Consider the following 24,918-nt stretch of genomic DNA (forward strand, 5'->3'; position numbering starts at 1 on the left):
TATATAGTGTGTGTGTATATAGTGTGTATAATGTGTGTATAATGTGTATATATTGTGTATAATGTGTGTATATTGTGTATAATGTGTGTATATATTGTGGACTGTGACATTCACAGTAAAGTGCTGGCGCTGTAACAATGATGATATGATCCGTTATATATAATATGCAGACCCAGAGCTGCACCTGTAACAATGTATCTGTAGAAAGATGATGATATTATCCGTTACATTGTGTGTATATTGCGCTGTGCACCTGTGACAATGTCTGCGGGTTGATGGAGGAGGAAGCTGGAACAGTGTCACGGCCCCCCAGCTCTGGCTGCTCTTGCAGGGGGGGGGGGGGATGCTGGGGATACAGGCCTGGGGAGGGATATGCTTAGACCAATGGGCAGCAGATTTCAGAGGCCAATAGGATTGTGTGTTGCATTGGCTGCAGGTGGAGGATGGGAGAGGCGCAGACATTGGTGCAGCTGTTTATGATGACACCGGAGACGTCCTGTCATCCTGCGGCCACAACCGCCGGGACACGGTCATCCAACATGGCGTTATCCACTATCCAGAAGGTGGTGATGTTCTCCGGCCTGGTGCTGTGCGTGTCCCTGCTCCTGCCCCGGACCTTCCTGAACAGGGGGAAGCAGCAGCCCGAGGGTGAGCGGTCAGACCTGGAGGGGGATAAGAGGGTGAGCGGTCAGACCTGGAGGGGGATAAGAGGGTGAGCGGTCAGACCTGGAGGGGAATAAGAGGGTGAGCGGTGAGACCTGGAGGGGAAGAAGAGGGTGAGCGGTCACACCTGGAGGGGAAGAAGAGGGTGAGCGGTCAGACCTGGAGGGGAATAAGAGGGTGAGCGGTCACACCTGGAGGGGAATAAGAGGGTGAGCGGTCACACCTGGAGGGGAAGAAGAGGGTGAGCGGTCACACCTGGAGGGGAAGAAGAGGGTGAGCGGTCACACCTGGAGGGGAAGAAGAGGGTGAGCGGTCACACCTGGAGGGGAAGAAGAGGGTGAGCGGTCAGACCTGGAGGGGGATAAGAGGGTGAGCGGTCAGACCTGGAGGGGGATAAGAGGGTGAGCGGTCACACCTGGAGGGGAATAAGAGGGTGAGCGGCCAGACCTGGAGGGGAATAAGAGGGTGAGCGGCCAGACCTGGAGGGGAATAAGAGGGTGAGCGGCCAGACCTGGAGGGGAATAAGAGGGTGAGCGGCCAGACCTGGAGGGGAATAAGAGGGTGAGCGGCCAGACCTGGAGGGGAATAAGAGGGTGAGCGGCCAGACCTGGAGGGGAATAAGAGGGTGAGCGGCCAGACCTGGAGGGGGATAAGAGGGTGAGCGGCCAGACCTGGAGGGGGATAAGAGGGTGAGCGGTGAGACCTGGAGGGGGATAAGAGGGTGAGCGGTCAGACCTGGAGGGGAATAAGAGGGTGAGCGGTCACACCTGGAGGGGAATAAGAGGGTGAGCGGTGAGACCTGGAGGGGGATGAAGGGTGAGCGGCCACACCTGGAGGGGAAGAAGAGGGTGAGCGGTCACACCTGGAGGGGAATAAGAGGGTGAGCGGTCAGACCTGGAGGGGAATAAGAGGGTGAGCGGTCACACCTGGAGGGGAATAAGAGGGTGAGCGGGCACACCTGGAGGGAAATAAGAGGGTGAGCGGGCACACCTGGAGGGAAATAAGAGGGTGAGCGGTCACACCTGGAGGGGAGTAGAGGGTGAGCGGTCACACCTGGAGGGGAGTAGAGGGTGAGCGGTCACACCTGGAGGGAAATAAGAGGGTGAGCGGTCACACCTGGAGGGGAGTAGAGGGTGAGCGGTCACACCTGGAGGGAAATAAGAGGGTGAGCGGTCACACCTGGAGGGAAATAAGAGGGTGAGCGGTCACACCTGGAGGGGAAGAAGAGGGTGAGCGGTCACACCTGGAGGGGAAGAAGAGGGTGAGCGGTCACACCTGGAGGGGAAGAAGAGGGTGAGCGGTCACACCTGGAGGGGAAGAAGAGGGTGAGCGGTCACACCTGGAGGGGAAGAAGAGGGTGAGCGGTCACACCTGGAGGGGAAGAAGAGGGTGAGCGGTCACACCTGGAGGGGAAGAAGAGGGTGAGCGGTCACACCTGGAGTGGAAGAAGAGGGTGAGCGGTCACACCTGGAGGGGAAGAAGAGGGTGAGCGGTCACACCTGGAGGGGAAGAAGAGGGTGAGCGGTCACACCTGGAGGGGAAGAAGAGGGTGAGCGGTCACACCTGGAGGGGAAGAAGAGGGTGAGCGGTCACACCTGGAGGGGAAGAAGAGGGTGAGCGGTCACACCTGGAGGGGAAGAAGAGGGTGAGCGGTCAGACCTGGAGGGGAAGAAGAGGGTGAGCGGTCACACCTGGAGGGGAATAAGAGGGTGAGCGGTCAGACCCGCCTGTCCTGGACTGGGGAGGGGAATGGAAGCCTCCCCCCCAGCAATAATCCAGGGGTCCCTCACATTCTGTGTGAACAGTCAGTGTAGTCTGGAGATGCAGAAATTTGAGGACTGTTCCTTTAATTTAACCCCTTCAGGCCTGCAGTCTGTGCCTTGTTGATGTATATAATGCGGAAATCTCTTCATATCCATAGGCAAAGCCTTTACCCGGGGCAAAGATTAAATTCACTGCCCTCGCCCTGTCTCTATATACTCTGAGTGGCATCAGGTTGTGACACAGACACTCGGCGCCAGCTGCACCCCGATATCTGGTGTATAGTGAAGCTCGTGTGTGAAGCGGGGGGGTTATAATAACGCGCTCCACCTGTACAGTGTGCACACCGGTGGAGCGGCGCTAAACAACGTACGAGGATTGTGTCAAATGTATAAGGGTATGTTTACACGGCAGCGTCCGTTACGGCTAAAATGACGGTGCTGTTTTCAGGAGAATGGCATGTGCAGGCGTTTTTCGCAACGTCCATTACGGGCGTAATTGGAGCTGTTTTTCTATGGAGTCAATGGAAAACATCTCCATTTAAGTCTCAAGAAGTGACAGGCACTTCTTTGACGCGGGCGTCTTTTTTTACGCGCCGCCTTTTGACAGCGGGGCGTAAAAAAAATGACCGTCGGCACAGAACATCGTAAGACCCATTCTAATGGATGGGCAGATGTTTGCCGACGCATTGGAGCCATGTTTTTGGACGTAATTCGGGGTTAAAACGCCTGAATTACGTCCGTAAATAGGTCATGTGAACCCAGCCTTAGAGATTCCATGTACAAGAGCGAGGAGCGGAAATAATATACAGCCGGTAATAGTCTGGTAAATTTGGCTCAATTTCCACTGAAGTCGCAATATTGTTGTTTCTTTGTATAATGTTATTATAATTCTGTTGATACATATTCCCCATAATATTATATCAGTGATGTCAGTAACAGGGGGCGGGGCTGTGACAACCTCTCACACATGATATACAGGCTGGTTGTCAGTAGTAATAGATGAATAGCTGTTACTGTATATAAGATGTGTGGATCTCATGTCTGATCACAATGTAATTATATTATATATCAGTGATGTCAGTAACAGGGGGCGGAGCTGTGACAACCTCTCACACATGATATACAGGCCGGTTGTCAGTAGTAATAGATGAATAGCTGTTACTGTATATAAGATGTGTGGATCTCATGTCTGATCACAGTGTAATTATATTATATATCAGTGATGTCAGTAACAGGGGGCGGGGCTGTGACAACCTCTCACACATGATATACAGGCTGGTGTCAGTAGTAATAGATGAATAGCTGTGACTGTATATAAGATGTGTGGATCTCATGTCTGATCACAATGTAATTATATTATATATCAGTGATGTCAGTAACAGGGGGCGGGGCTGTGACAACCTCTCACACATGATATACAGGCTGGTTGTCAGTAGTAATAGATGAATAGCTGTTACTGTATATAAGATGTGTGGATCTCATGTCTGATCACAATGTAATTATATTATATATCAGTGATGTCAGTAACAGGGGGCGGAGCTGTGACAACCTCTCACACATGATATACAGGCCGGTTGTCAGTAGTAATAGATGAATAGCTGTTACTGTATATAAGATGTGTGGATCTCATGTCTGATCACAGTGTAATTATATTATATATCAGTGATGTCAGTAACAGGGGGCGGGGCTGTGACAACCTCTCACACATGATATACAGGCTGGTTGTCAGTAGTAATAGATGAATAGCTGTGACTGTATATAAGATGTGTGGATCTCATGTCTGATCACAATGTAATTATATTATATATCAGTGATGTCAGTAACAGGGGGCGGGGCTGTGACAACCTCTCACACATGATATACAGGCTGGTTGTCAGTAGTAATAGATGAATAGCTGTTACTGTATATAAGATGTGTGGATCTCATGTCTGATCACAGTGTAATTATATTATATATCAGTGATGTCAGTAACAGGGGGCGGGACTGTGACAACCTCTCACACATGATATACAGGCAGGTTGTCAGTAGTAATAGATGAATAGCTGTTACTGTATATAAGATGTGTGGATCTCATGTCTGATCACAGTGTAATTATATTATATATCAGTGATGTCAGTAACAGGAGGCGGGGCTGTGACAACCTCTCACACATGGTATACAGGCTGGTTGTCAGTAGTAATAGATGAATAGCAGTTACTGTATATAAGATGTGTGGATCTCATGTCTCATCACAGTGTAATTATATTATATATGAGTAATGTCAGTAACAGGGGGCGGGGCTGTGACAACCTCTCACACATGATATACAGGCTGGTTGTCAGTAGTAATAGATGAATAGCTGTGACTGTATATAAGATGTGTGGATCTCATGTCTGATCACAATGTAATTATATTCTATATCAGTGATGTCAGTAACAGGGGGCGGGGCTGTGACAACCTCTCACACATGATATACAGGCGGGTTGTCAGTAGTAATAGATGAATAGCTCTTACTGTATATAAGATGTGTGGATCTCATGTCTGATCACAATGTAATTATATTATATATCAGTGATGTCAGTAACAGGGGGCGGGGCTGTGACAACCTCTCACACATGGTATACAGGCTGGTTGTCAGTAGTAATAGATGAATAGCTGTTACTGTATATAAGATGTGTGGATCTCATGTCTGATCACAATGTAATTATATTATATATCAGTGATGTCAGTAATAGGGGGCGGAGCTGTGACAACCTCTCACACATGATATACAGGCTGGTTGTCAGTAGTAATAGATGAATAGCTGTTACTGTAGTATAGGGGAACATGTCCTTATGGCCTCCATCAGCAGGTGTTCGTCATTTTACCTTTATTTTTAATAAAGGAATAACGTAGTAGACTAGGATCTCGCAAAAAAAAAAGTATACTGTGCGATATACATTTATTTAACGTGGGAGCCTATGTGGGACGGATGCAATTGTATGGCGTTCGTCAGAGGTACATGTTAAACGTAAACCTCGGGGATCTTCCCCAGGCAGAGCGTCAGCCCCGGGGAAGCCCCTGATGTCACTTTCCATATATGGACAGTGATGTCAGGCATTTCCCCAGACTCCGCTCTTCAAATAGTGTTCTACCCGGGGAGTTCGGGAGAAGTATTCCACTTTATCCCCATACAGAGGGATACGTCGCTACCTTCCGTTGGACCGGGACTCCTCCCAACATATAACTTATATGGAAGAAAACTAACGCAATGGTCACCGGTGCAGGAGACGAAGAAAAGTCAGAACCAGCGGAATAGAAGATGACGATTTCACATCAGACGAATCGAAGTCTCCATTTTGAATAGTCGCAGCCGCCGCCTCCTTGATTCACGTCTGCGCTGTTCACGCTTCTCCGGCTTCTCTCTGAATAATATTGATATTCGGACTACAAACAGCTTTCCAGCCTCGGAACATTGGCGCTGTGTACTGTATAGTTGCTGTTCTTGATGTCGGCCACTGTAACCGCCAGGATTAATATTGATTGGAACTTTTCACCTTAAAATCAACCAAATGTCCCGAGCGCCGTCACCGACATCAAACATCATAGAAAGTGACATTTAATTACAGAGAGTTCCGATACATTGTGTCCAGAATGTAATCCATCACCGATGACACCGCGCTGATAGTCCCCGGCCGCAAGTCAACCCCAATCACCGCTCAATCCCAGAGCGACCAATGTCCACGACCGCAGGACCGCAACCCTACCAGAGACTGTGCGTCCTATTATCGGCACAATTCATAAAGTCTATGTACAACTGCTATAACCTGGGTATCTCCTGTATATAGTGATATGGAGCATGCTGGTATAACCTGGGTATATTATGTATATAATTATATATGTACAACTGCTATAACCTGGGTATCTCCTGTATATAGTGATATGGAGCATGCTGGTATAACCTGGGTATCTTCTGTATATAATTATATATGTACAGCTGGTATAAGTTATACATCTTCTTGTATATAGTGATATGGAGCATGCTGGTATAACCTGGGTATCTTCTGTATATAATTATATATGTACAGCTGGTATAAGTTATACATCTTCCTGTATATAGTGATATGGAGCATGCTGGTATAACCTGGGTATCTTCTGTATATAATTATATAAGTATGGCTGGTATAAGTTATACATCTTCTTGTATATAGTGATATGGAGCATGCTGGTATAACCTGGGTATATTCTGTATATAATTATATATGTACAGCTGGTATAAGTTATACATCTTCTTGTATATAGTGATATGGAGCATGCTGGTATAACCTGGGTATCTTCTGTATATAATTATATATGTACAGCTGGTATAAGTTATACATCTTCCTGTATATAGTGATATGGAGCATGCTGGTATAACCTGGGTATCTTCTGTATATAATTATATATGTACAGCTGGTATAAGTTATACATCTTCCTGTATATAGTGATATGGAGCATGCTGGTATAACCCGGGTATATTCTGTATATAATTATATATGTACAGCTGGTATAAGTTATACATCTTCTTGTATATAGTGATATGGAGCATGCTGGTATAACCTGGGTATCTTCTGTATATAATTATATATGTACAGCTGGTATAAGTTATACATCTTCCTGTATATAGTGATATGGAGCATGCTGGTATAACCCGAGTATCTTCTGTATATAATTATATATGTACAGCTGGTATAAGTTATACATCTTCCTGTATATAGTGATATGGAGCATGCTGGTATAACCCGGGTATATTCTGTATATAATTATATATGTACAGCTGGTATAAGTTATACATCTTCTTGTATATAGTGACATGGAGCATGCTGCTATAACCTGGGTATATTCTGTATATAATTATATATGTACAGCTGGTATAAGTCATACGTCTTCTTGTATATAGTGATATGGAGCATGCTGGTATTACCTGGGTATATTATGGTATATGATTATATATGTACAGCTGGTATAAGTTATACATCTTCCTGTATATAGTGATATGGAGCATGCTGGTATAACCCGGGTATATTCTGTATATAATTATATATGTACAGCTGGTATAAGTTATACATCTTCTTGTATATAGTGATATGGAGCATGCTGGTATAGCCTGGGTATCTTCTGTATATAATTATATGTGTACAGCTGGTATAAGTTATACATCTTCCTATATATAGTGATATGGAGCATGCTGGTATAACCTGGGTATCTCCTGTATATAATTATATATGTACAGCTGGTATAAGTGATACATCTTCCTGTATATAGTGATATGGAGCATGCTGGTATAACCTGGGTATCTCCTGTATATAATTATATATGTACAGCTGGTATAAGTTATACATCTTCCTGTATATAGTGATATGGAGCATGCTGGTATAACCTGGGTATCTCCTGTATATAATTATATATGTACAGCTGGTATAAGTTATACATCTTGTATATAGTGATATGGAGCATGCTGGTATAACCTGGGTATCTCCTGTATATAATTATATATGTACAGCTGGTATAAGTTATACATCTTCTTGTATATAGTGATATGGAGCATGCTGGTATAACCTGGGTATCTTCTGTATATAATTATATATGTACAGCTGGTATAAGTTACACATCTTCTTGTATATAGCGATATGGAGCATGCTGGTATAACCTGGGTATATTCTGTATATAATTATATATGTACAGCTGGTATAAGTTATACATCTTCTTGTATATAGTGATATGGAGCATGCTGGTATAACCTGGGTATCTCCTGTATATAATTATATATGTACAGCTGGTATAAGTTATACATCTTCCTGTATATAGTGATATGGAGCATGCTGGTATAACCTGGGTATCTTCTGTATATAATTATATATGTACAGCTGGTATAAGTTATACATCTTCCTGTATATAGTGATATGGAGCATGCTGGTATAACCTGGGTATCTTCTGTATATAATTATATATGTACAGCTGGTATAAGTTATACATCTTCCTGTATATAGTGATATGGAGCATGCTGGTATAACCTGGGTATCTTCTGTATATAATTATATATGTACAGCTGGTATAAGTTATACATCTTCTTGTATATAGTGATATGGAGCATGCTGGTATAACCTGGGTATCTTCTGTATATAATTATATATGTACAGCTGGTATAAGTTATACATCTTCTTGTATATAGTGATATGGAGCATGCTGGTATAACCTGGGCATCTTCTGTATATAATTATATATGTACAGCTGGTATAAGTTATACATCTTCTTGTATATAGTGATATGGAGTATGCTGGTATAACCTGGGTATCTTCTGTATATAATTATATATGTACAGTTGGTATAAGTTATACATCTTCTTGTATATAGTGATATGGAGCATGCTGGTATAACCTGGGTATCTCCTGTATATAATTATATATGTACAGCTGGTATAAGTTATACATCTTCTTGTATATAGTGATATGGAGCATTCTGGTATAACCTGGGTATCTTCTGTATATAATTATATATGTACAGCTGGTATAGTTATACATCTTCTTGTATATAGTGATATGGGGCATGCTGGTATAACCTGGGTATCTCCTGTATATAATTATATATGTACAGCTGGTATAAGTTATACATCTTCTTGTATATAGTGATATGGAGCATTCTGGTATAACCTGGGTATCTTCTGTATATAATTATATATGTACAGCTGGTATATGTTATACATCTTCTTGTATATAGTGATATGGAGCATGCTGGTATAACCTGGGTATCTTCTGTATATAATTATATATGTACAGCTGGTATAGTTATACATCTTCTTGTATATAGTGATATGGAGCATGCTGGTATAACCTGGGTATATTCTGTATATAATTATATATGTACAGCTGGTATAAGTTATACATCTTCCTGTATATAGTGATATGGAGCATGCTGGTATAACCTGGGTATCTTCTGTATATAATTATATATGTACAGCTGGTATAAGTTATACATCTTCTTGTATATAGTGATATGGGGCATGCTGGTATAACCTGGGTATCTCCTGTATATAATTATATATGTACAGCTGGTATAAGTTATACATCTTCTTGTATATAGTGATATGGAGCATGCTGGTATAACCTGGGTATATTCTGTATATAATTATATATGTACAGCTGGTATAAGTTATACATCTTCCTGTATATAGTGATATGGAGCATGCTGGTATAACCTGGGTATCTTCTGTATATAATTATATATGTACAGCTGGTATAAGTTATACATCTTCTTGTATATAGTGATATGGAGCATGCTGGTATAACCTGGGTATCTTCTGTATATAATTATATATGTACAGCTGGTATAAGTTATACATCTTCCTGTATATAGTGATATGGAGCGTGCTGGTATAACCTGGGTATCTTCTGTATATAATTATATATGTACAGCTGGTATAAGTTATACATCTTCCTGTATATAGTGATATGGAGCATGCTGGTATAACCTGGGTATCTTCTGTATATAATTATATATGTACAGCTGCTATAAGTTAATCTTTGTCTTTTGTCATTGACTTTGCAGGAAATCTGGGACGTTTTCCCTCTGCGGTTCCTCCGGGAAAGTCTGTGGACGGCCGGGGAGGAGGTTTCTCCCGATCCCACTTATCTGAAGCGGTTTCGAAGGCTAAGGCTGGCGGCGGCGGCGGAGGAGGGGGGAGCAGCAGGCAGAGTCTGGTGGGGCAGATCATTCCTATCTATGGTTTCGGCATATTGTTATATATACTGTATATACTTTTTAAGGTAAGTTTTATACATTAGATTGTTAGACATTGAATAGGTCACGCGGAGGTTCTGGATCTCCAGAGGTGTCGGGTGTAATAATCTGCAGAATGTATTATTATGTGTCCGGTAGGAGGGAGCAATGCTCTGCAGAGCCTCTTCTAGTTATTCATTAGGTGTATTATTTATATTGCGGTTTCTATTTTTCCTGTTATCGCTTTTTTATAATTTACTTTGAACTGGTTTTTTTCAGCTTTCGTCTAAAGGGAAATGTGTGAAGCTCGAGCCCAAAAGTGTTCCGATCGCCAACGGAAACCTGAAGAGGAAGATTAGTGAGTTCAGCTTTATTACCGGATAGCGGTGAAGCAGAGGATGATGGATCCATGTCTGTAAATCATCCGCTAATGACCGCTGAGCTTTTGGATTGGGCGGAGCATTTCTTAAACCCATGTTGTCAAAGCCCCGCCCCTGATCTGTTCTAAAAGAAACACCGCAAAGATAGAGGATGTGATGCTGCGATCAGCCAGCAGGGGGCGGAGTCTGGCGCTAATCCACGACATTGCTCCCTATTATGTTGAATAGGGGGGGTTGTATTTTTTTGGGGGGGGGGGTTTATCTTTTAAGGATGTGTAAGATGAAATAGTGTCCACTTTAGTTGTTTTATTGGAGCCGCTCCCCAAATGGCGATTTTGGCGCCAAAAATAATTTATCCTTCGTGTTACTCGCGCTAAATTCAGAGATAGAAAATGGAGGCGGAGATTATAAAATGGGGGCGGAGATTATAAAATGGTACTGCGAGCTGGACAGACCCTTTAAGGAATAGACGGCATCGGCTGAAGTCACCGGCGTCCCTGTAATAATCACATGGACTGTACGTTCTGACTAATAGAGGGGAAGTGCCGCACCCCTATCATCTCTATATCCCCTCATAGGACATATTGGGAGTAGTTGTCCTTAGTGGACTGCCCCTCTAACACTAACGTTCCGCCTCCTGGACTACGGTTTATAATGGACATTTCAGGTCATTTTCTGCTTCTTCCTCCGCTGACCGTGAATTATAGAAACCGTTTTCTCCTATCACTATAATATTATCTGTCGGACCGCCCACCGCGCCAGAGACGAGATAATAATAACCGGCAGATCACGTTCTCCCTACAGCCCGGCCACTGCGGCCGTACGAACACGGCGGGATTATAAACTATGTATGAGGGGGGAGGGGTGAGGAGGGGATAGCAAAAAACAAACTTTTATTATCAGTAAATAAGATGCGCCTGGAATGTGATATTATAAGACTCATCCAGTGTGTAAGTTATTACCGAGCTCCGTCCATTATACCAGCGGGAAACGGGGGGAGCGGTCCCTGCAGCACCCAAAATGTTCAATAGATACACCCCCCCCCCCCCCCCCTGGTTGGTTTTATTCTATTTTATTTGAAAACCACCAAATGGGATTGAGGGATAAAGACCGGCTTTACTTTATATTCTACTCCTCGTCAGCGTTATATACAGGGCCGTTATACTGCAGCTGCGAACAGGGCCGTTATACTGCAGCTGCGAACAGGGCCGTTATACTGCAGCTGCGAACAGGGCCGTTATACCGCAGCTGCGAACAGGGCCGTTATACTGCAGCTGCGAACAGGGCCGTTATACTGCAGCTGCGAACAGGGCCGTTATACTGCAGCTGCGAACAGGGCCGTTATACCGCAGCTGCGAACAGGGCCGTTACACCGCAGCTGCGAACAGGGCCGTTACACCGCAGCTGCGAACAGGGCCGTTACACCGCAGCTGCGAACAGGGCCGTTACACCGCAGCTGCGAACAGGGCCGTTACACCGCAGCTGCGAACAGGGCCGTTATACCGCAGCTGCGAACAAGGCCGTTTACACTTTGGTTCACTCATATTTGAGCCAATTCTACGAACGGCCCTGTTCGCAGCTGCGGTGTAACGGCCTTGTTCGCAGCTGCGGTGTAACGGCCTTGTTCGCAGCTGCGGTGTAACGGCCCTGTTCGCAGCTGCGGTGTAACGGCCCTGTTCGCAGCTGCGGTGTAACGGCCCTGTTCGCAGCTGCGGTGTAACGGCCTTGTTCGCAGCTGCGGTGTAACGGCCTTGTTCGCAGCTGCGGTGTAACGGCCCTGTTCGCAGCTGCGGTGTAACGGCCCTGTTCGCAGCTGCGGTGTAACGGCCCTGTTCGCAGCTGCGGTGTAACGGCCCTGTTCGCAGCTGCGGTGTAACGGCCCTGTTCGCAGCTGCGGTGTAACGGCCCTGTTCGCAGCTGCGGTGTAACGGCCCTGTTCGCAGCTGCGGTGTAACGGCCCTGTTCGCAGCTGCGGTGTAACGGCCCTGTTCGCAGCTGCGGTGTAACGGCCCTGTTCGCAGCTGCGGTGTAACGGCCCTGTTCGCAGCTGCGGTGTAACGGCCCTGTTCGCAGCTGCGGTGTAACGGCCCTGTTCGCAGCTGCGGTGTAACGGCCCTGTTCGCAGCTGCGGTGTAACGGCCCTGTTCGCAGCTGCGGTGTAACGGCCCTGTTCGCAGCTGCGGTGTAACGGCCCTGTTCGCAGCTGCGGTGTAACGGCCCTGTTCGCAGCTGCGGTATAACGGCCCTGTATATAACGCTGACGAGGAGTAGAATATACAATAAAGCTGGTCTTTATCCCTCAATCCCATTTGGGGGTTTATTGAACATTTTGGGTGCTGCAGGGACCGCTCCCCCCGTTTCCCGCTGGTATAATGGACGGAGCTCGGTAATAACTTACACACTGGATGAGTCTTATAATATCACATTCCAGGCGCATCTTATTTACTGATAATAAAAGGTTTGGTTTTTGTTCCATCGCTATCCCCTCCTCCCCCCTCCTCCCCCCTCCCCCATACACAGACTATATTTGGTGGTCCCGCCTGATGGAACGCGTCACCCCTGTGGATACTTCTTCATATATATCTATATCTTCAGTTCATAAATCTTCCCGCGGTTTATTTCATTTTCTCTTTCTGGTTTAATCGACGGCGCCATTTTATAGCTGACACTGATAGAACGTCTCTGCCTCTTCTTAGCGGACTACGAGCTCAACCAACTGCAAGATAAACTTATAGAGACCGAAGAAGCCATGGAAAAAATAATCTCACGTCTGGGGCCCAACAGCGAGAGGTGAGGGGCCAAAGAGCCTGGGAACCATAAATCACCGTTCTTGGGGTAACCATGTGATTTCTGTTCTTATTGTGCCCTGAATGTGGGGTCCTCAGGTCCGGATGGCGGGTTATATAGTCGTAAAAGAATAGTGGGATGTGGGGGAGGGGCGGGGCTGCAGCAATGATGGAGGAGGAGGGGGGCTGCAGCGATGATGGAGGAGGAGGGGGGGCTGCAGCGATGATGGAGGAGGAGGGGGGGCTGCAGCGATGATGGAGGAGGAGGGGGGGCTGCAGCGATGGAGGAGGAGGGGGGGCTGCAGCGATGATGGGGGGCTGCAGCGATGATGGGGGGGCTGCAGCGATGGGGGAGGGGGGGCTGCAGCGATGGACGGATATTTATACCAGGGGCCCCAGTCACCGCTTGCTACTTCTAGTACAGATCGATGTGTGACTTGGACAGAATCAGATGGATGAACCCCGGACCATACTAATCCATTATGTGACCCTGAGAGGGCGTATCTGAACGTTTATAGAATGGGGGGGGGGGGGGGTAGTTGTCATATTTGTATACAATGGATAAACTGGTGCAGCCCTGACCTGTGACCATCAATATGAGGAAGGGGACAGGACTTTGTTTTTTGCCCCCAATTAGGAGTATTCAGGGGGCTATAAAACAGGACAGTGGCGCACTTTACTGAACAACCACCAGGTGTCCCAGCGAGCAGCAACTAAGCCTGCATTATAGGCTGTCACCACATTATAAGTGACGTGTGTCCTACATAAGGAGATCGGCGCTGTAATGCAGGTGACAGTTTTTTTTAAAATAAAAAGCATTACTATCTATTTTCACCACTTTATTAGCGATTTTAGCTTTATGCTAGCAGGGTCCCTATGCGCTGAGTAAATGAATGGAGGGAAGTGCATGACGCTGATTGGTCACTGATTGGTCAGCGTCATACACTCCTCTGTACAACTCCCACTTGGTCAATAGTCAAACACGCCCAGTTGTCCATTGAGAAACTCATTAGCATAAATCTAAAATCGCTAATAAAGTGTTGAAAATAGATCGGTTTTTTTTTAAATAAAAAGCATTACTGTCACCTACATTACAGCGCCGATCACATCATGTAGGAGACGGGACACTTATAATGTGGTGACAGCCGCTTTAAATACAATCTATTGTTCTCTGTTATCAGACATGTCAGGCTGGGGGGGATGACTGTAGGACAGATGTATAAAATCTATTGTTCTCTGTTGTCAGCTGTTTCCGTCTGGTGTAATAATCTTCTGTGGTCTGAGCTCTTCTTACAATGCGGCTCCGCTATTATAACCTCCACCCTGCGGTTCGCGGCAGCTGATGATGGTCGTAACTTTGTATTTGTCACAGAGAAAAAAACGTCAGCAACGACGAGGAACAACAACTGCTGCAGAGACTGAAGGACATCACCCGGGTCATGAAGGAGGGGAAGATCCTGGACGGCATCTCCCCGGAGCAGGAGGCTGAGGAGGCTCCGTACATGGAGGAAGGTGCGCCGGGGGGGGGGGGGGATGGGAAGGTGCGCTCAGGGGGGGGATGCTCTGTGATGCTTCTTGTCTCAGGTATTTGAGGGGCTCTCCACTTACTAACCATCTAATTCCCGGCGGCAGGGAAATGTTATACAACTAATATGTCATCATACGTGACTACTGCACCCATCCTCCTACTGACATTGCACTTAGGCCTTATTCACACGAACGTGTTTAACGTCCATGACACGCGCGTGAAAATATGCGCCTCGCACGGACCTATGTAAGTCAATGGGGCCGTTCAGACTGTCCGTGTTTTTCACGCAGTGTGTGTCCGAGGTGTAAAACTCACGACATGTCCTATACTTGGGCGTTTTTGGCGCATCACGCACGGCCCACGGACGCACTTCTGAAATTAAGGAAATCATAAAACCACCTCCTTCATTTATGTCTCTAAACATTAAAACCGCGTGTCACAACGAGGCCATACGTGCAAAAAACACGCAGCCACGCTCCAAACACTGATGCCACGCGGAACTGCAACGCACGCAAAACGTTCGTGTGAATTTCGCCTAATCCTGAGTTGCACCGGCGGAGAAACTGCCCGTAATTAGCGCCGAGGAACTTTCCATGTCGTTGCTTTTCCTTCATTTTCATGTAGCAGTGATGAGATGTTCCGTGCGATCGTTTGTTTGGACCCCCCTCATATACTTTACTGTCGGCAGCGCGTTATTTTACCAGACGCAACGTGACGCCGACCAGCGATCATTTTTATGCCGCAATTCAAGAAGCGACTCACGACAAACTAGCGTTTTGTTGTTTGATCGCAGGGGATGTTTATACTGGGTAAAGATTGGGACCGAACGATCATGCGGGGGAATCATCGCCCCATGTAAAATGCGCTGAACATAGTCTTATACTCCAGTCACATCCAGAGCTGCATTCCTAATTCTGCTATTACATATTGTCTTGTACTCCAGTCACATCAAGAGCTGAATTCTCAATTCTGTTGCTACATCTGCTTTTCTGTGAAGACACTAAACCTGGTGAAGGCATCAGAGAGATATGAGGTCCTGCACCCTGACTTTTAATGGAGTGCAGCTCTGGATGTGACTGGAGTATATGGCATGATGTTGCTCAGGATGCAGAGGATTTGCAGACTTATTATCAGTGTTGCGGAGATGTAGATGTCGTTACAATGTATCGAGGTTACATGAAAGTTTTTTTTAATTGGCGCAGGTTACCCAGAGGAGACGTATCCTATTTACGACCCCTCTGAGAGCAGGAGGAGACCCCATACGATTCTCGTGGACCAGTCGCTGCTGAACCAGCCGTCAGCGGAGGAGATAGCGGAGCAGATGGAATTCATGGAAGATTACAACCGTTACTACACAGAAAGCCCTAATGGGGTAACCACCTACGACCCTCGTGCTGACGCCCGGCACAGCCCCGTCCTGACCCCAGAAGACGAGATCTGCCCTGAGGATCAGAGTGACGATGACGACCCCGCCATTATAGCGGAGAACGCCGGCTTCAGCTCAGACACGGCCAGTGACGGGGAGCGGGGTCCGGAACCTTCTGTGACAGATCCGGCTGTGAACGGAGATTTATCGGAAACCATTAATACAATCAGAGACGAGTCTCAGTCTCTGCGCAAGAGGAGCAAAAAGACCCCGGATTGTTGAATGTCGTCTGGTGATAAGACGCTGATTATTGGGGGGACCAAAGGAGGAGGGGCCTGTGAGCGGTCAGGTGATCTCAGAGGCGCGGCAGAAAGCGACTACACGAAAGCTGTGAAATATGTGATGTCACGCTGTACAGGATTTATCCAGACTCTCGTGATGTCATCCCACCTCGTGAGATGACATCACGTCACACGTTACTGCACCGGCTCCGGCTGTGATAGACATTTCTGTAACCAGGGCCACATGTAGAACTCACAGGACCCCATAAAGAAACTCAGGATGGACCCCACTCCCCAAATATGCCATATTTCTAGTGTGCACCATATTTAATATATATATATTTATAGGAATGGAGATGATACAGAGCTCCAAATCCCCTGCTCCCTGCACACTGTCATAGTCACACCATAAATCAGCCACCACTAGGGGGAGCTCCCTGTATACAGCTAGTATTGAACTTAATGGGAACTGTAGCTCCTCCTAGTGGCGGCAGACAGTGTGACCGGAAACGCCACATTCTTTACTAACCACCAGTGGGGTCTGTGCCATAGGGGGCAAAATATCCGCAGCCCTGCCTGATACACAACAACCCCGCCACCACGCGCAGCCGCCCCGCCACCACAGTTGATTTTACCTTTTGTCTGTACTACGGCTTATATTAATCTAATAATTCTATGTTCTTAAAGGGACAGGACACCTGCATTTTGTCCTCCCATAATTTGCTATGCAGGTGAATACAATCTATTGCTCCCTGTTTTAAGCCATTTTAGGCTGAGGAGAGGCTGAGTGTAGGACCGGTGAATAAAATCTACTGTTCTCTGTTTTCAGCCACTCCAGGATGGCCAGAGGCTGTTGTACTGTTATAAGATAAGGGATAATGGTTACGGGAGATTTGCACAACTCTCTATACAATGTCTTATATGATCTCCTTTATTTGTCGCAGCTCTTGATCGTATGACATCACGTCGCAGCTCTTGATCGTATGACATCACGTCGCAGCTCTTGATCGTATGACATCACGTCGCAGCTCTTGATCGTATGACATCACGTCGCAGTTTCGTTCGCTCTTTTTGTTGGAACTTTAGACATAAAATAATAGAATCGTATGACGGGCGCAGTTGGGATTTTCTGACCGCCGACCGTGACTGCAGCATAAGAATATTGTCTGGTAGTTCTGCTGCCTGCGGCGCCGAGCATGTGACCTGCGGCATATAATGAACCAGACGCTCCGTATCGTGCTGGATTATAGGTGAAGGGCATTGTGGGTAGGAGACAGAACATACATGTAACCGATCGTTCTGCAGATTCTGTGATTTCTTGCGTCCCCTATATGGTAACAATAGCGGCAATAATCCACAGTATCCACCACACAAATACAGAATATCATATAGGGGGTAGTGCAGGATAAAAACGTGGCTGCTTTCTTCCAGATATAGCGCCACATCTGTACACGGGTGGTACATGCAGCTCAGCTCCATTAAAGTGAATGGAGCTGCAATACCAAACACAGCCTGTGGACAAGTATGGCGCTGTGTTTACAAGAAAGCAGCCATTTTTCTATCTAATCACGGACGACCCCTTTAAGAGAATAATCGTGATTTAATTGGCCCAATGTGTCCTGTGTGACTCTGTCTGTCTCTCCTGCCCAATGTATGAGAGCGAGAAGTACGGGACAGACTGAAGAGGGACTGCAGGATCAGACTACACAGAAATGGTTTGTAGTCTGTTACCATGGAGACACATAGGCCTGTGCAGGAGCTGTAGACACAAAACGCGAGATGATGAATCAAAGTTGCTTCATTTTAGATACATTGGAGCAATAAAGAAAAAAAAAGTCAAAGATAAACATAAAAGTTCTCATGTAAGGCCTCGTCCAGTCTTCTGTAAATAAAGCAAACATTGTAATAGACTGTCTCAATTCTTCACTATTCATAAGATCTCTGCATGCTGTCAGTGACTGGAACATTCTTGTTTACATCTACAGGCGAAAAACCCATCCTAAGCTAAAACTTCCCACAGCTGAGGGTTTGTTACAACAATTCTCTGTGAAATAAACAGTCTGGACTCCGGGCAGATAGCTATTACTTGCAGTGATGTATTGTATCGCTCCCTCAGCTGTGTGAGCAGGACTAGGTCATGACGGGTTTTCATCCTCATGATTGACATCAGACTGGTCAATCCACCAATCCGCAGAAGGTGAAACGCTGGAGGGAACGTTCCTGACAACTTCAGGGGCGATCCATCGTTGCTCCCTACAGTCTGCATGGTGTCAGGGCCCCCTCAGCTGTCGGGCCCTTGGCTGCTGATAATCCCTGAGTCCTTCCTGTGTCTGATCCTCAGAGCTCCTCCGATAAATACCCAGAATGCAGCATGAAGGGGCTCTGAGAAGGCGGCGGTGAAGGTGTGCAGGTGTCTCATGGGGTCACTCAGCTCGTAGAAGGACAGCCGCCCGGCCTCATAGTCCAGAAAGACCCCCAGCCTGCGGCCGGACGATCTGCGGGATAAGTTGGTTTCTTGTTTGTCGTGTCTCACAGAGTAATGACTGATGAGCCGGCTCAAACTCCACGACTTCTCGTTACTTCCAATGATGGAGCCGTCTCCCTGCCGGTCTATGCTGGGGTACGTCACTCCCATCATCCACAACCCCGACTCACTGCTCTCCACTTCCCAGAAATGTCGTCCAGAGGAGAAACTCCTGGTGCTTAAGACCTGGCTGCAGGTAAATCTGCCCCGGACATTGGGCCGGATAATGTTTCTCTCAGACCAGGAGACGGATTTGAGGTCATGTGACACCTTCAGAGCGCCGCCGGCGGTATCCACATCCAGTAATATGTCTGAAGACGCGTCTACGTAGATCCCGCTCTTTACAGAGGACATAATATCATCAAGACCTTTGTTTAGGACCCTTGAGATCTGAGCCTCTATTACATGACCTGTATCCCGGAGCCGTTGCCTAAATCCCTCTCTGCTGTCAATGTCGGACTCCTTGGTGTCGGACTCTGTTATGTCCGGTTCCTGTAAGACTCTTAGCGGATCAGTCATGTGACACAGCTCCTCGATCACAGCGATCTTCCTGGAGAACTCCTCCTCCTGTCCTTTCAGCTGTTGGATCAGATCAGAGACTGAGAGCGACACCTTCTCGTGCTGCCTGGAGACCTCTCTCTGAGCGCTCTTCTCTAGGTCATCCAGTTGTCTCTTGAGGTCTCTGAACAGGGAGGTGACTCTCTCGGTGTCTTCGGACGCTTTCTTCTGTAGTTTTCTCCTGCGCTCTCGCAGACTCCGGACTCTCTCTTCTACATTTTCTTTGTTTGTCTTCAGTTTGTGGAGAACATTTCTTAGGTTTTTCTTCTTCTCCTCTGAAGCCTCATTCATTGTCTTCTCCTGATGTCCCTTGTGCTGTTCAGATTGAGCGCAGAACGCACAGATGCAGAGCGCGTCCTCCGTGCAATAATATTCCAGGATCTTCCTATGAATGGAGCATTTTCTGTTCTGCAGAGAAGCGGATGCCTCAATTAGCACATGTTCTGCTGCCTTGCTGTGAACTCTCAGGTGCGTTTCGCACAGAGAAGCCTCACACAACACACAGGACTTAACCGCGAGGACAGAATAGTGGACGCAGTAGGTGCAGGAGATGCCAGACTGCCCCTCCCCCAGTGTGGATGCCGTGAAGTGCTCCGCTATATTGCGCAGCGTAACATTGCTCTGCAGAACGGGGCGCTGGTGAAACGCTGCTCTGCACTGCGGACAGCTGTAGTGGCGACATCTCTGCTGCGTGTCCAGCACGGTGACGATACAGGTGCGGCAGAAGTTGTGTCCACACGACAGATTGACGGGATCGGTGTAAAGGTTCAGACAAATAGCGCAGTTCAGCTCGTCTCTCAGATCTGCAGACGCCATCGCTGTGATCACAAGTTCTGCCTCTTCCTGTTGTGGGGTGCGGCACGTCCTGACTGGAGGCTTCTGGGCTGTTAACTCTTTCATGACTTGCTGTGCTGCTTTTTTCTCTCGTCTTCCTGCACGTAATTTATATGTCGCGATCAGAGATTTCGGGCGCAGTCACACAGAGCGTCACTTTTTGGCCACATCAGTAATTTACGGCGTGAAATGTGTCCAAAAACGGCAGCACAGACGACCCCTTGGGGTTTTCTAGGAGCGATGCCACGTTTTTTCCACGGGGACTTTAGGCTCAGTTCACATCTGGTTTTTACTCTACGTCTGACGTGCACATTGACTTCTATGGTCAGGACGGACGCCCTAATGGTGTAGTTTGTGCTCACGTTCTATCCTTTTTTCCCCACGTCCTGGATAGCGTCGTCTACTTGGCTTTTCAGTACTTATCCAAAATGTGTACCACACGTACGGTTTTATTTGTATTGAAGTCAATGGCGACGTATGTTCAATATGTGCAATATTTACGTATTTGCGTACGTAGACCGTAAATGTTTTTGTCACCTTATATGGGAAATCTGGAATTTACAGTTTGATTTAGCTAAAGAAACGTAAGTGACGTCGTTCTAGCGTCAATGAAGTCGTGCAACGAAAAGTTTCAGCTTTCAAATTACTTTGTTTCAATTAATCAAAATTTTTAGGATATCTGCTTGCTGTCAGTGACTATGGGAACATTCTTCTTTAAATCTGAGGGATGAAAACTCATCCTGACCTAGTCCTGCTGACACAGCTGAGAGTTTGTTACAATGTATATAGTCTAAGAATTTCTCTATGAACTAAATACATCAGCAGCACAATTCTCTCTCCTGTCCTGTACGTTACAATGTATCAGGATGTTTAGCTGCTACCAGATAATAATATTTATATAGCGCCAACATATCCAGTAGCCCTTTATAGTTCAGAGGGAACATGAACAGACAATATCAGACGTTACATAGTGACACAAGAGGAGTGAGGACGCTGATCACAAGAGCTGACAATCTATGAGGAGTGAGGACGCTGATCACAAGAGCTTACAATCTGAGGAGTGAGGACGCTGATCACAAGAGCTTACAATCTATGAGGAGTGAGGACGCTGATCACAGGAGCTGACAATCTATGAGGAGTGAGGACGCTGATCACAAGAGCTTACAATCTATGAGGAGTGAGGACGCTGATAACAAGAGCTGACAATCTATGAGGAGAGGAGGACGCTGATCACAGGAGCTGACAATCTATGAGGAGTGAGGACGCTGATCACAAGAGCTTACAATCTATGAGGAGAGGAGTGAGGACGCTGATCACAAGAGCTTACAATCTATGAGGAGTGAGGACGCTGATCACAAGAGCTGACAATCTATGGGGAGACGCTATGTATGCTGCATGTTCAGTACACGGCTCTTCTATCTTTTATACACGGGGGGGGGGGGGGGGGTCGGACACATGAAGCTGCAGGAGCCGTCACCAGCCGGTATCTGTGTATGACGGACATGAAGTGTATGGGGGGCAGGGAGTGGGGGGGGGGGTGCTGGACGAGGGGGGTCGGGTTCTGATGATTATGTAATGGGGGGGGGGCAGGGAAAGATCAGGGAATGTTATCGGCCGGTCTATAAAGATGAGTTTTCAGGTGGCGTTTCCACTGTGGATGTTGGGAGTTACTCGGATTGTCCGGGCAGTGAATTCTAGAGAGAGACGGGTGCAGCGCGGGGGAGAGCGATAAATGTCAACTGCATTATAAGGTGAATAAGCAAACAGTGTAGTGACTGGCGCAGTGTAGAGGCGTTGGTGTAGTGACTGGCACAGGGTAGAGGCGTTGGTGTAGTGACTGGCGCAGTGTAGAGGCATTGGTGTAGTGACTGGCACAGGGTAGAGGCGTTGGTGTAGTGACTGGCGCAGTGTAGAGGTGTTGGGTGTAGTGACTGGCAGAGGGTAGAGGCATTGGTGTAGTGACTGGCACAGGGTAGAGGCATTGGTGTAGTGACTGGCACAGGGTAGAGGCATTGGTGTATTGACTGGCACAGGGTAGAGGCGTTGGTGTAGAGACTGGCACAGGGTAGAGCCGTTGGTGTAGTGACTGGCACAGGGTAAAGACATTGGTGTAGTGACTGGCACAGGGTAGAGCCGTTGGTGTAGTGACTGGCAGAGGGTAGAGGCATTGGTGTAGTGACTGGCACAGGGTAAAGGCATTGGTGTAGTGACTGGCACAGGGTAGAGCCGTTGGTGTAGTGACTGGCACAGGGTAGAGGCATTGGTGTAGTGACTGGCACAGGGTAGAGGCATTGGTGTAGTGACTGGCACAGGGTAAAGGCATTGGTGTAGTGACTGGCTCAGGGTAGAGGCATTGGTGTAGTGACTGGCACAGGGTAGAGACATTGGTGTAGTGACTGGCACAGGGTAAAGACGTTGGTGTAGTGACTGGCACAGGGTAGAGCCGTTCGTGTAGTGACTGGCAGAGGGTAGAGGCATTGGTGTAGTGACTGGCACAGGGTAAAGGCATTGGTGTAGTGACTGGCACAGGGTAAAGACATTGGTGTAGTGACTGGCACAGGGTAGAGGCATTGGTGTAGTGACTGGCACAGGGTAAAGGCATTGGTGTAGTGACTGGCACAGGGTAAAGACATTGGTGTAGTGACTGGCACAGGGTAGAGGCATTGGTGTAGTGACTGGCACAGTGTAGACATTGGTGTAGTGACTGGCACAGGGTAGAGACATTGGTGTAGTGACTGGCACAGGGTAGAGGCATTGGTGTAGTGACTGGCACAGGGTAGAGACATTGGTGTAGTGACTGGCACAGGGTAGAGGCATTGGTGTAGTGACTGGCACAGGGTAGAGGCATTGGTGTAGTGACTGGCACAGGGTAGAGACATTGGTGTAGTGACTGGCACAGGGTAAAGACATTGGTGTAGTGACTGGCACAGGGTAGAAACATTGGTGTAGAGACTGGCACAGGGTAGAGCCGTTGGTGTAGTGACTGGCAGAGGGTAAAGGCATTGGTGTAGTGACTGGCAGAGGGTAAAGGCATTGGTGTAGTGACTGGCACAGGGTAAAGGCATTGGTGTAGTGACTGGCACAGGGTAGAGGCATTGGTGTAGTGACTGGCACAGGGTAGAGGCATTGGTGTAGTGACTGGCACAGGGTAGAGGCGTTGGTGTAGTGACTGGCAGAGGGTAAAGGCATTGGTGTAGTGACTGGCAGAGGGTAAAGGCATTCGTGTAGTGAGTGGCACAGGGTAGAGGCATTGGTGTAGTGACTGGCACAGGGTAGAGGCGTTGGTGTAGTGACTGGCACAGGGTAGAGGCGTTGGTGTAGTGACTGGCACAGGGTAGAGGCATTGGTGTAGTGACTGGCACAGGGTAGAGCCGTTGGTGTAGTGACTGGCACAGGGTAGAGGCGTTGGTGTAGTGACTGGCACAGGGTAGAGGCGTTGGTGTAGTGACTGGCACAGGGTAGAGGCATTGGTGTAGTGACTGGCACAGTGTAGACATTGGTGTAGTGACTGGCACAGGGTAGAGACATTGGTGTAGTGACTGGCACAGGGTAGAGGCATTGGTGTAGTGACTGGCACAGGGTAGAGACATTGGTGTAGTGACTGGCACAGGGTAGAGGCATTGGTGTAGTGACTGGCACAGGGTAGAGGCATTGGTGTAGTGACTGGCACAGGGTAGAGACATTGGTGTAGTGACTGGCACAGGGTAAAGACATTGGTGTAGTGACTGGCACAGGGTAGAAACATTGGTGTAGAGACTGGCACAGGGTAGAGCCGTTGGTGTAGTGACTGGCAGAGGGTAAAGGCATTGGTGTAGTGACTGGCAGAGGGTAAAGGCATTGGTGTAGTGACTGGCACAGGGTAAAGGCATTGGTGTAGTGACTGGCACAGGGTAGAGGCATTGGTGTAGTGACTGGCACAGGGTAGAGGCATTGGTGTAGTGACTGGCACAGGGTAGAGGCGTTGGTGTAGTGACTGGCAGAGGGTAAAGGCATTGGTGTAGTGACTGGCAGAGGGTAAAGGCATTGGTGTAGTGAGTGGCACAGGGTAGAGGCATTGGTGTAGTGACTGGCACAGGGTAGAGGCGTTGGTGTAGTGACTGGCACAGGGTAGAGGCGTTGGTGTAGTGACTGGCACAGGGTAGAGGCATTGGTGTAGTGACTGGCACAGGGTAGAGCCGTTGGTGTAGTGACTGGCACAGGGTAGAGGCGTTGGTGTAGTGACTGGCACAGGGTAGAGGCGTTGGTGTAGTGACTGGCACAGGGTAGAGACATTGGTGTAGTGACTGGCACAGTGTAGCAGTGTTGGTGTAGTGACTGGCACAGGGTAGAGGCATTGGTGTAGTGACTGGCACAGGGTAGAGCCGTTGGTGTAGTGACTGGCAGAGGGTAGAGACATTGGTGTAGTGACTGGCACAGTGTAGCAGTGTTGGTGTAGCAGCTGGTCGGATAGATGAGCCTGGCGGCTGCGTTCAGGATGATTGGGGGGGGTCAGTGATGAGAAGACGATTAGTAATAATTTACA

General features: G+C 47.5%; 2 protein-coding genes across 2 annotated transcripts; one reads left to right on the forward strand and one right to left on the reverse strand.

The window, feature by feature from the left end:
• The first annotated feature begins 450 nt into the window (after positions 1 to 450).
• On the forward strand, positions 451 to 18,388 carry RIC3 (RIC3 acetylcholine receptor chaperone). The gene is made up of 6 exons (XM_075838195.1): positions 451 to 648; positions 9,969 to 10,186; positions 10,419 to 10,497; positions 13,216 to 13,309; positions 14,678 to 14,817; positions 16,036 to 18,388. The coding sequence occupies exons 1-6, from the start codon at positions 477 to 479 to the stop codon at positions 16,479 to 16,481; spliced, it is 1,149 nt and encodes a 382-aa protein (XP_075694310.1). The 5' UTR covers positions 451 to 476; the 3' UTR covers positions 16,482 to 18,388.
• On the reverse strand, positions 18,300 to 20,378 carry LOC142661018 (E3 ubiquitin/ISG15 ligase TRIM25-like). Its single transcript, XM_075838193.1, has one exon. The coding sequence runs from the start codon at positions 20,376 to 20,378 to the stop codon at positions 18,762 to 18,764; it is 1,617 nt and encodes a 538-aa protein (XP_075694308.1). The 3' UTR covers positions 18,300 to 18,761.
• Positions 20,379 to 24,918: the final 4,540 nt, after the last annotated feature.

The sequence above is a fragment of the Rhinoderma darwinii genome, chromosome 9, assembly GCF_050947455.1.
Source record: "Rhinoderma darwinii isolate aRhiDar2 chromosome 9, aRhiDar2.hap1, whole genome shotgun sequence".
NCBI classification, from domain to species: domain Eukaryota; kingdom Metazoa; phylum Chordata; class Amphibia; order Anura; family Rhinodermatidae; genus Rhinoderma; species Rhinoderma darwinii.